This window comes from Gallinula chloropus, assembly GCF_964237585.1.
Source record: "Gallinula chloropus genome assembly, chromosome: 3".
NCBI lineage: Eukaryota > Metazoa > Chordata > Aves > Gruiformes > Rallidae > Gallinula > Gallinula chloropus.
Window position 1 is genome coordinate 110,030,140 of NC_140087.1, and position 11,418 is coordinate 110,041,557.

Here is an 11,418-nt window from a genome sequence, read left to right on the forward strand (position 1 = left end):
ACTGTAAGGGTAAAAAGAGCTATGTGAGGCCAAAGAAATTTGCCGTGCACAGCATTCCTTAATGAATCAGTAATGACATAAGGTAAAACGTTCAGTAGCCATGAACACCAGTGCCTTCCCCATAGATTGTGGCCAGGTGTGTATGTCCAAGCACAGCGATTTCATCAGGCTTGTTGCTAGGCCAAGTCAAAGCAACAACTTGCAATCCTTACCACTGTATATCCAGAAATACCTTTTACCCTTTTACAGAAATTTTTTTTTCTACTTTTCCAGATAGTGAATTCTTATAATATGTTAAAATATTTGCTACACAACTGGTCTGTATTGGGACCTAGTTCTAGTATCAGCACATGTTAATTCCCAAGTGTTTTCAGTGAAACAACATAATAAATTCACAGTAGCTACAAGTAATTTCAGGTTCCTGTTTGCCTCAAGGCTTCTTGACATATGCCATTTCAGGGACAGAAGGGATCACAGGCAAAAAAAGAGTAAATGTTGATAAAATAACCCAAAGTAAGTGTCAGCCAAAGCAGCGCAAAGATTTGTGCAGTCCTTCCAAAGCTTTGCACAGTGCTTTCCATGCCTTTCTCAACTATGCAAAACAAAGCAAGATCTATGTGGAGTTTTACAAGTCTTTTTACCTAGACTTAGCGTTCACAAAAGCAGCGTTTTTCAGAGAAACGCTTTGCATTTCCTGTTCAATGTGGTTTTTAGGTTTTCTTCAGTGGGTTTTTTTTTTTTACAATGAAAGTTATTTTAAAAAAACTCGTCCTGAGTGTTACCCCTCATTTATGTTCACAGTCAGGGTACTGTAAAAAATGTCACACAATACAGCAGAACTTCCCTAGAAGCTGATAGCTGTATCTCCAAGCACATAAACATGGCCACAAAAAAAAAAAAAAAAGGTAACATTTAAAAAGTCTGCTGAGAAAGTCTGGGTGAGAATTTATAATAAATTAACAAATCAGCAGCACGTGTCCATCTCTAAGGTTTGGACATATCAATCTTTGCATAAATAAAAGTATTAAAGGAAATGTGGACAACGGAAAGAATTACTTTAAAGAGGCAAGCCATATATAATTGTTTAAATTGAGGAAGGTCCTTGATTGATGAGTATAGATAAATTGTTCCCACATCTGGTGAGACACATACTAACTGTTCATGTCTTCTCACAAGCTGCAACCTGTTCAAGGCTCCTGAAATCTGAGGGGGAAAAAATCCCAACCACCCACACCTTTTTTGTCCAGCCAAATCATCCAAACAGCAATTAATAAAGCTCAGTGTTTTCATAAGACTTCACATCTTCAAAGTACCAAGCACACATTAGCTAATCAATGAATTCCCTTGTCTTGAATCCAAAGTACATTAGAGAAATGGCAGCCAAATCATGAAAGTTCAGGCAAGCCTGACCTCAAATATCTCGCCAGCTTACTGCCATGGGGGCTGGCTGAAACCCCAGACAGGAGTTGGCCCAGTGCTCCTCTGCTTTTTGGTGTGTGGCTCCTTCCACTGCTGCCTCCAGCTAGCTGCTACCACCTACACATCACCTTCAGGACCCCTGCTCGTACTGTGCTGGCTGGCACTCTGGTACAGAGGATGTGCCTCCCAGGTGCCCTTTCTGCTCTCAGCCAGAGCCAGGCTCCTCTGCAAAACTGCATCCAGGTGGGCAGGAGCAACCTGGGGAAGGCAAAGCGCCCAGCAGAAGTTCGCTGTCCTGGCTGGGGACATTTCAAAGCAGCTATCACCTTTTGTCAGCCAACCCAACCGACCTGGCTTGCATGGGCATCACAGGTCGGCTGCCACCACCTTTGTGCCTGTGCTGTAGACAGGCCTGCCCCGGGCTCTCTGGCCCACCCTTCTGTGCCCAGCCAGCACCAGGACCACCCTGGGCTCCCCAGCCAGTTTTCATGGCTGCCTCTGGACACTGAAATGGTGGCAGAGCCTCTCATCTTGGGACACTCAAGTGTGACTGAAGGTCTGGGTATCACCACACAGGACAGGCAGGAACCGCCGGCACGGCCGGCCCAAAATGCCCCAGGGGGAGATAGATTGGTGAAGGGGCACCCGGTCTAACGCTGCCTGCCTCGGGGTTTATCCTCCCCTGTGAGGCGCAGCCTCCCGCTCCGTCGAAGCCAACCTCTTCCCGCCATGCCTCCCGGGACTGCCTGTTTCGAAGACCTCAGGCTCGCCCCCACCGCCGGCCGAGGCGGGTCGAGGAGGTAGCGCCCCCCTCCACCCCCCGCAGCGCCCCTCCCGCAGTGCCCCGGCGGCCCCGCCGCCGCACACAAAGCGACCGCCCGCAGCCACCGGCCTTCCTGCGAGCGACGCCCAAGTCCCCGCCTTAACCTGCAGCCTATGAGCGAGGAGGCACCGCCCCGAGCGGCGGCCGGATCGCGATCGGGATAGCACCCGCCGCCGCGCACCGCCGAGGAGAGGGCCGCGCTCCCGTCCTGTCGCGTCCCGTCCTGCGGCCGGCCCCGCCGCGGCCCCCGCACCCGCGGGGAGAGGAGGCGAGAGAGCGGTGGGTGCCCTGCCGCTGGAGATAACGCGTGGAGGCGCCGGGCGAGCGCCGCGCCACCGCTCCTGCCGGCCCTCCGCAAGGTGTCGCCGTCGGCAGCGGAACGGCGGGCCGCGGCGGCTGCCGCCGAGTGTCGATGCCCAGTTCCGCGGGGCCGGGCCGCGGCGGAGAGGTGTGCGTGGGGCAGCGCGGGCCTGGCCGGCGGCCCGCCCGCGGGCCCATCCCGGCAGCCGCGCCTGGGGCAGCCCGAGGCGCGGCGGCGTGCCGGCCCCGCTCGCCTGCGGGAAGGCGATCACTGCAGGAGGATTATTACTAATGATTTGCACAGCCCGGAGCCGAAGCGACTCCCTCGGCCCGCCGCTTCCTTTATGCCTCTGGGGTTTCCCCCCCCCCCCCCCCACCTTTTAACTGCCCCGGGTGTTTTTGCGGGAGATCGCGGCCGCGGGTGGGGACAGTGGCGGCCCGGAGGCGCCGTTTCCCCCAAGCTCGGGAGCCGGGTGGCGTGGGGAGGGGGCGACACAAAGGGACAGCGGCCGCGGCGGGCTCCGCGGGCCGGCGCGCAGCGGGGGCGGCCCGGCCTTGGCCCCCCGCGGCGGCCGCGGCCCTCCCCGGCCCGCCCCCAGCGCTTTTGCGCCGGGAGCGGGACCTCATTCTGCTCGCTGAGAATAAAGAGCGAATGGGGCTTTTGGCGCCAAGTGCCAGGCACCTCCCTGCTTGTATGGAAATCGGGGAGGTGGGGTTAGGCTGCGCTCGCTTCCCTCTTTTTTGTGTGTGTGTTTCTTATGCTCCCCTCCCCGGGTGTGTCAGCTTTTTTTTTTTTTTTTCCTTTTTTTTTTTTCCATGCCTTTTTGGGGGGTTAATAATATCCAGCAGCTTCAAAGCCAGCCAGTGACAGTCATCTGTCTGCAAGCAAAGGGTGAGCGCGATGCGAAGGCTCGGGCCAGCCGCGGGGGCCGGGCGGGCTGGCGCTCCGTAAAGTGCAACATACAAGATCATCTGCTTTTTTTGCTTTTCTTTTTTTTTTTTTTTTTTTTTGCCTTCTTCCCCCCCCCCCCCCCCCCAGCCCCCTTTCCCCAACCCCCTTTCTCTTCCCCCCCCCCCCCCTCCTCGCCCCGCCACTCCTCTCCCTCGCAACACCCACCACCATCACTAAGGAGGTAAGAAGAGGAAGCTGCAGGGTCTGGGCTGTAATAAGCAGGACAAAAACCCAATCAAATAAATACAATTCCACATCTCATTTGAGTTGCTAAACTAGGGAGGATGGGAAGGGGAAGGAAGCGCAGGGGCATTGCAGTGCGTGAATGGGTTTTTCATTGAGCAGAAGAAAATCCTGGGGGATATTTTTGCTTTTTTCTGGAGCTGTCGCACCCGGGATCGCCTGTGTTTTGTAGGTGCCTCTTTACTGCTTTGCATTTTTAACGGTTTAATGTATTTTACGAGTAGAAAAATGTAAAATACTGGAAACGATCAGGGGGCGGGGCAGGGGGAGAGCAGCTGAGCCGGGCTCGTTTCTTTGCATTTCATCATAAGGCTTTTCATGGATTTTTTTTTTTTTTTCCTCCTTTTGGTCTCCGTTTCAGCGTCAGCTGTTCTGAACCCAGCAGAACGATTTCCCTTCGCGTTACCTTAACCGGGCTGAAGGGAGACGCTCGATGTCTCGTTTGGATTTAAAGCCTTTTTTTTTTTTTTAAATGTCTGATGCAACTGAGGTCTCGGAAGAGGAATGGGGCTGTGGTTGACTGGTCGTGGCTAGTGAGTGGGGGGTCCGGACGAGGTAAGAGTAGCAGCGTGCATTCATTTTCCAGAGATGAGGGTGCTGGAGAGCTGGTGTGTTCGCAGGAGGTTTGACTGCGCGAAGTGGCAAAATGCACAAAGTTGTTGTCCTTGCAGCCTCTGCGTTGCTCTGGGCTTAAACTGGAAAGAGGGGGGAGAAAAAACTTCCCTACCTTCTTGGCAAATCAGGAGGCTTTGTTAGTGGCGCCGGCGTGGTTTTAATGCATTTTTATGCGTAAGATCATTACATAAGGTTGATAATTTTTGTTGCTATTGAATGTCCCCTCCTCCCTTTCTTTCCCCCCCCCCCGCCCGCCCCCGCCCGCCTTGTGTTGTGTGCGCATTTCCCTGGCTCGCTTTGAGTGAATGAACTGGCGATTTGCTAAGTTGCGGAGAGCCCCTCCCGCCCCCTTTTTTGCATCCTTCTCTCCCCTTTGCACTGCTCCGCAGATGACAAAAGAAGTAAACTTCCTCTACTTTTGCTGGTATATTAAGAGAGCTTTCTGGAGAGATTACGGTATCAAAGCCTTGCATCTGTCTGCAGTTACTCTGCTGTTTTGAGCGTTTGAAGCAGTTCAGGGAGAGCGGGCGAGTGCTATGTGCAGAAGCACAGTGCTTGGCATCCTTGCTGTACCTTGCCGGCTGGTTTTGTGTTCTCGCGGAGCGCTGAGGAAGGCGGAAAGCTTTGCATGCAGGAACACTACTTGATCGCTTCTCTCTGAATATCTTGGGAGGAAAAGGTGTGTGAGATGCATATTTTTCTCAACTTGCCTAAAGGCTCCCTCTTTCTTGCTGTTGATGGGATTTATTTTTTTTCCACCCTTGGTTAAGAGGAAGGGAGTCACGTTCGTGTCTGTTTCTTCGTGTTTTAATTGTGGTTGGGTGTTTTTTTTTTGTTACTATTATTATTTTTGGTTTAGTTGCAGGTCTTGGGAGAACCTCTCTTCTTCTCCTTGGTGGAAATACCCATAGAACCTGTCTCTAAAACCATTGCCCGACCCAGGGATCAGCAAGAAGAGCCCCGTAATGCCAGGAATGGTCAGTAAAAACCCAGACCTCGAGTTCGACTCTTTGCAGCCCTGTTTCTATCCGGACGAAGATGATTTTTATTTGTGCGGGCCGGACTCCGCGCCCCCCGGGGAGGACATCTGGAAAAAGTTTGAGCTGCTGCCCACCCCTCCCTTGTCTCCCAGCCGGGCCGGGCTCCAGGAGCACCCCCCGGGAGGGGGCCCGGTGCCTTGGGGAGGGGTAGCCCTGGGGGGCTGCCGTCCCGCCGACTCTCTGGACTGGGCGTCCGAGCTTCTCCTGCTGCCCCCCGAGGCCGACCTGTGGGGCGGCTCGGACGGAGGGGACTTCTATGAGACGGGCCTCAGCGTGACCAACAACCTCAACTCCATCATCATCCAGGACTGCATGTGGAGCGGCTTCTCCGCTCGGGAGAAGCTGGAGCGGGCGGTCAGCGAGAAGCTGCAGGGCAAGGCGCCCACTGCCCCCGCTCCGCCACCGCCCCCGGGGGCCGCCGCCGCCGCAAGCAGCCCGGCCGCTGCCGCCACCGGCCGCGCGGAGCTGGGCGGCGCCGTGCCCGAGTGCGTGGACCCGGCCGTGGTCTTCCCCTTCCCCGTCAACAAGCGGGAGGCGGCGGCGGGCGGCGGGGCTCCGAGGGGCGCTCGCCCGCCGCGCCCCGCCGGGGACAGCCGAGCCAGCAGCAGCAGCAGCTCCGGGGACGACACCCTCAGCGATTCGGGTAAGCGCTGCGGTGCGCGGCCGCCTCATCTGCGGGTTGGGGTTGGGCGGAGGGTAGCGGCCCCGTGCCCCCCGCGGGCTGTCCGGGACCCGTGCGGGGGGGGCGGATGCGCCCCGGTTCAGTCGGTCGCCGGCGGCAGCATCGCCGTGCGGGGCAGGGCGGGAGGGGCAGGGCGCGGGCCGGCCGGCAGGCGGCAGCAGGCGCAGCGGCGGCGCGGCCCGACCCCACGGGGGCAGCGGGGCCGGGGGCGCCGGGCACCCGGCTTCCAGTCCTGGAGGCCCAGGCCCGGAGGAGCGGCGGGGGGCAGGGGAGGCTGTGGGGCTGGCTGACCTTCTGCTCCCTGTGGCTGACGTGCCCCTTTCCAGCCGGGCTGGGGGGGCTGGTGGGCAGAGCGTGCTGGCACTGTCGCCCGGGGTTCATGGAGCACGACTGTGTGCGGCGTGGCCTCAGGCGTGATTTGGGAGGGCTGGAGCTGGCTAGTGACCCCTCAGGACAGCGCTTACGCTAACAACCCAAAATGCCCAGAAACATCTCCTCTCCGTGCCGGCAGAGAAGCCCACTTGGGCTGAAACGTGGTTTGGCGTGTGTAGATGAGCTGGTCCGTATGACCATCGCCATAAACTTGGTGAACCGTCCCGGGTTTCAAAGCCTGCTGTCCCTTTAATGTCTGGTTTGACAGCTTTGGGTGAGGAAGCACTTCCAACAGCTGTCTTCTTGGCAGTGCACCAAGCGCCGGCTTAAAGGGTCCCCGGCTGGAGCAGCTTCACCTTCTGCCTCAGAACAAACCCAGCGATTGTTTGGTTTTCCGGCTGCTTTCCGACGAAGCAAGGGCTGTGTTGAGGCACTGTGCATGGCTTTTGTACCACAGATCTACGATTCCATTCAAAATACATACATTCTGTCTAAAAGCCCTTTCCTGCCGCTGTGATTATGTGGGTGGTAGCCCCGCTTTGATGGAAAATTAGAGTATTTGGGTTGTTTAGGTTTTTTTAAAGTCATTAAACTTAATTAAACTTCCAGGAATCGCTGTTCTTCCATCATTTCATGTATATTAGATACTTTTCCAGATCTGTATCTGACTACAGACAATGGGCACACCCTGGCTTTGCCATCAGTTACTTCATTGCTGCTTTTACTATGCATACTTTGTCAATAAAGATTTCTGCGTTGATACTTGTTAGTATTTTCTGTGAGAATCACTTCTGTTTTATTTTTCATTTTCTGTTCCCAAAAGATGATGAGGATGAGGAGGAAGAGGATGAAGAAGAAGAAATAGATGTTGTGACAGTGGAGAAAAGACGCTCCTCCTCCAACAAGGCTGTTACCACCCTTACAATTACAGTGCGTCCTAAAAATACCACTTTTCCACCGGTCAGGACACAGCAGAATGAACTGATTTTAAAGCGTTGTGCACCAATTCATCAGCAGCATAATTATGCTGCTCCCTCTCCATACATGGAGACTGAAGATGCTCCACCGCAAAAAAAGTTAAAAACCGAGGTGCCCCGTCCAGTAAAACCCACGATCCAACCAAAGTCTAAGAGTTCAAGTCCTCGAAACTCTGATTCAGAGGATAGTGAACGTCGACGCAACCATAATATCCTGGAGCGTCAGCGGCGTAATGATCTACGGTCAAGTTTCCTCACATTAAGGGACCATGTTCCGGAACTGGTTAAAAATGAGAAAGCTGCGAAAGTTGTGATCTTGAAAAAAGCCACTGAATACGTTCATTCCCTTCAGGCAGAGGAGCAGAAGTTACTGCTAGAAAAGGAAAAATTACAAGCTAGACAACAACAATTGCTAAAGAAAATAGAATACAAGCGGACTTGCTAAACTTGGTTTGGTTTTGTTTTGTTTTGGCTGACCAGGACAGTCATTGCCACTTTGCACATTTTTGATTCTTTAAAAAAAAAAAAAAAATTGTGTTTTTTGACGTTAAGAATGTTGGTTTTACTTTCAATCCAGTCCCTGAAGTAATCGACAAACTGTATTATCCGGGTACGGAGCAAGTGGATGTTCTTGCAAGGAGTTTATTGCAAGACTACCAAACAACAATGGACTGCCTTTGTTTTTCTTCTTAAGAACTGTAGATGGTGGGGATTTTTTTTTTTTTATTAAATCGTTGTGAGCATTCGGAGCTGCTGATGACATCTAGTTGAGTTTTAAAACGTTCATTCCTAAGTTTTATGGTGCTTATGTTCTAAAGAGATGTTACTTTAGGGGTTGGCATTTGTACCCCTGTGGGAATTTTCTGTAAATACCATCTACACACTTGCCTTTTGTACATGTCTTGGGTTATGAGAGGTGGCTTTTGCTACCAGTATTAGACTGGAAGTTCATACCTAAGTACTGTAATACCTCAATGTTTGAGGAGCATGTTTTTGTATACAAATATATTGTTAATCTCTGTTATGTACTGTACTAATTCTTACATTGCCTGTATACTTTAGTATGATGCTGATACATAACTAAATTTGATACTTATATTTTCGTATGAAAATGAGTTGTGAAAGTTTTGAGTAGATATTACTTTATCACTTTTTTGAACTAAGAAACTTTTGTAAAGAAATTTACTATATATGCCTTTTCCTAGCCTGTTTCTTCCAGTTAATGTATTTGTTAATGTTTGGTGCATAGAACTGGGTAACTGCAAAGTTCTGTGTTTAATTTCTTCCAACGATGTACATTTAGTGCTGCGTCTTATAGCACTTTGAAATACCTCATGTTTATGAAAATAAATAGCAATTACATGATGTGCCATTTACTATTTTTCTTTTAAATTAAGTTCTTTTAAGTAAAATTTTTAACTTCACACTGTTCATGAAATGCAAAAGCTAAGGGACTGGCCTCAGTGTGGTGGACAGGTGGAGAAGTCAGTGATGGGTAGTACAGTTTGCTACAGCACAGAAAATCAAATATTTGTAGTAAACAAATCCTATTTGACTACTGTTCTCTGTTGCATTACAAAAAGTTTATTCTAAAAGTAGCCAGTCATTGCATAGGAGAATTAATGTTTAGCTGAAGATCCTGTTTCTTATGAATGGTGCCATGTAAAATTAAAAATTCCTGGGGAAGATATAGTTCTGAGGTATGGAGAGCTATGAAGTGTGTGTCAAATGGCATGTAATCTGAACAACAAAACTTGGCAGGTGCTTGTCTCGAGTTGTGATGGCATTTGGTGTGACCAGGAACAAGATGTAGTCTGTGAAATATGGACATTTTGGTAAGCTTCTTGAGACCAAGGAGTTGTTTGTTTTATTCTCTTGTATGTGCAGGTGTTCCTGACATTGTCTTTCCCCACACTGAACCTGAAAAATAAGGTAGGGATTAATGGCCAAGTGGCCGAGAAGTATTTTGGGGTCAACTTGCAAGGAACTATTCTGGGACATCAGCCCCTACTTTAGCCATGAAGGAAATAAATTGTGATGGAGGTATGGAACATATTTGCCATGAAGAACAAAGCAGTGTGGGGACAAAATCACCACAGTTATGGATGTGCCATGTGTCCATGTTCTACCATAGCTTGTTTGTAGTACCCATAACCTGTGGATGCTTGGGGCCCAGCCAGCTTCTGTTCCAAGAACATCAGGAATTGCACTTAACTTACATTACTTAAGTGCAGCAAATCCAGATCCTCAACAGGCACCAAACAGTGTAGTGCTGGTTAAAGCTAAGCCTACGCAAGGTTTTGCTGCTTGAAAAATGGGCCTGAATAGACTTGGTATCTTGTAAATTCAGACTTTAGGACCACAAACGTTCAATAAACAGAAATTTGTTCTCATTCCCTTGATGTGGACTTGAACATACTTCTTCCACTTTCCCAGTACAGCGTGAAAAAAACAGTAGACTAAACAAGAGATCGTTGGTGTGGACAATGATAGGGTGCAGTTTATTTTGCTAGCTACAGCACGTACATTTTCAAACCACATTTTATCTGAAATTTCAACTATTGTTTTCAAACAAGGTACAGGTCACATGACTCTTCCTGAAGCAAGAAGGAAAGTTTTTAAAACAACTGTTGTATTCTTTTTAACCTGCTCCTGCTTGAGTTATGCAGGGGCTTAACTTGAGTTTACAGCTATACTTAGTGTAACTACAACAGAAGTTGCTGTATCCTTCCCTTCCCTTCCCCTCCCCTCCCCTCAGGATGCTCAGGGCGATACACAGCCAAGGTTTGATGTCTTCAGGGATGGAGACGCCACAGCGCCACAGCCTCTCCAGACGACACATTTCAATTTCTAACTACCACGACTGACACAATTTTTCCTATCTGGGATTTTCCTTGTTGCAGCTTCCTGCTTTTTTTTGTTTAACCTCTCAGGAGAGTCTGGCTCCATCTTCTCTGTAACTCCCCATTAGGTAGTTGAAGACCGACTACTTTCTCTACTGGAGACAACCCTGTTCTCACTAGTATTGTTGTGGCATCCAAGCATTTAAAGTACAATAAAGGTGACAAACACTTATTTATTTGGATATTCAGCACAAATCCCATTTGAAAGTCTCTCTTCCAGTGTGGAAGTCTTGGCCTGATCGTTTTGAATTCAGAGATAAAAGGTCCAATTGATGTCAATGGAGATAGAATCTGGCCCCATACACTTCACAAATGCTCCCACAGACTGCTGCCTGCTGCAATGTGCTGTGCTACTAGTACTTTGGGGTTGTTTTTTTTTCTTTTAAATAACTTGGAAGAGTTAACAGGTTTGTTTTCCTGTTGTTGCAGGGAGCAAGGTGTCAAGGACAAATGTTTCAGTAAACAACAATCTCAGTTGTAGGATGTTATTAAGTTACAATTACTAAATAGAAGCTGGTGGGTTTCGACAATTCATTTAGGATTTTCGAAGGAATAGAGTGCACAGTCAGCAGGTTTGCTGATGACAGAACTGGTAGGGGTGGGTGACACACCAGAGGGCTGTGTTGCCATTCAGCAAGGCTTAGACAGGCTGGAGAGTTGGGCGGGGAGAAGTTTAATGAGATTTAACAAGGGCAAGTGTAGGGTCTTGCATCTGGGGAAGAACAACCCCAGGTACCAGTATAGGATAGGGACTGGCCTGCTGGAGAGCAGCGTAGGTGAGAGGGACCTTGAGATCATGATTGACAGCAGGATGACCATGGGCAAGCAATGTGCCCTCCTGGGGTGGTTAGTAGGTCACGAGAGGTCCTTCGCCCCCTCTACTCCGTTTTGGTGAGACCACACCTGGAATATTGTATCCAGTTCTGGGCCTCTCAGTTCGAGAAGGACATAGAACTCCTTGAAAGAGTCCAGCATGGGGCCACCAAGATGATTAAGGCAGTGGAACACCTTCCTTATGAGGAAAGGCTGAGGAAGCTGGGCCTCTTTAGCCTGGAGAAGAGGACACTGAGGGGTGACCTTATTAATGTCTAT

The 11,418-nt window shown here is 50.4% G+C and overlaps 1 protein-coding gene across 1 annotated transcript; it reads left to right on the top strand.

Moving 5' to 3' along the window:
- Nucleotides 1–5,317: 5,317 nt before the first annotated feature.
- Nucleotides 5,318–7,868, top strand: MYCN (MYCN proto-oncogene, bHLH transcription factor; the record flags this gene model as incomplete). Its single annotated transcript, XM_084261875.1, has 2 exons — nt 5,318–6,035; nt 7,270–7,868. 2 exons carry the CDS (start codon nt 5,318–5,320, stop codon nt 7,866–7,868), a joined length of 1,317 nt encoding a protein of 438 aa, XP_084118001.1.
- Between the last annotated feature and the right edge of the window lie 3,550 nt (nt 7,869–11,418).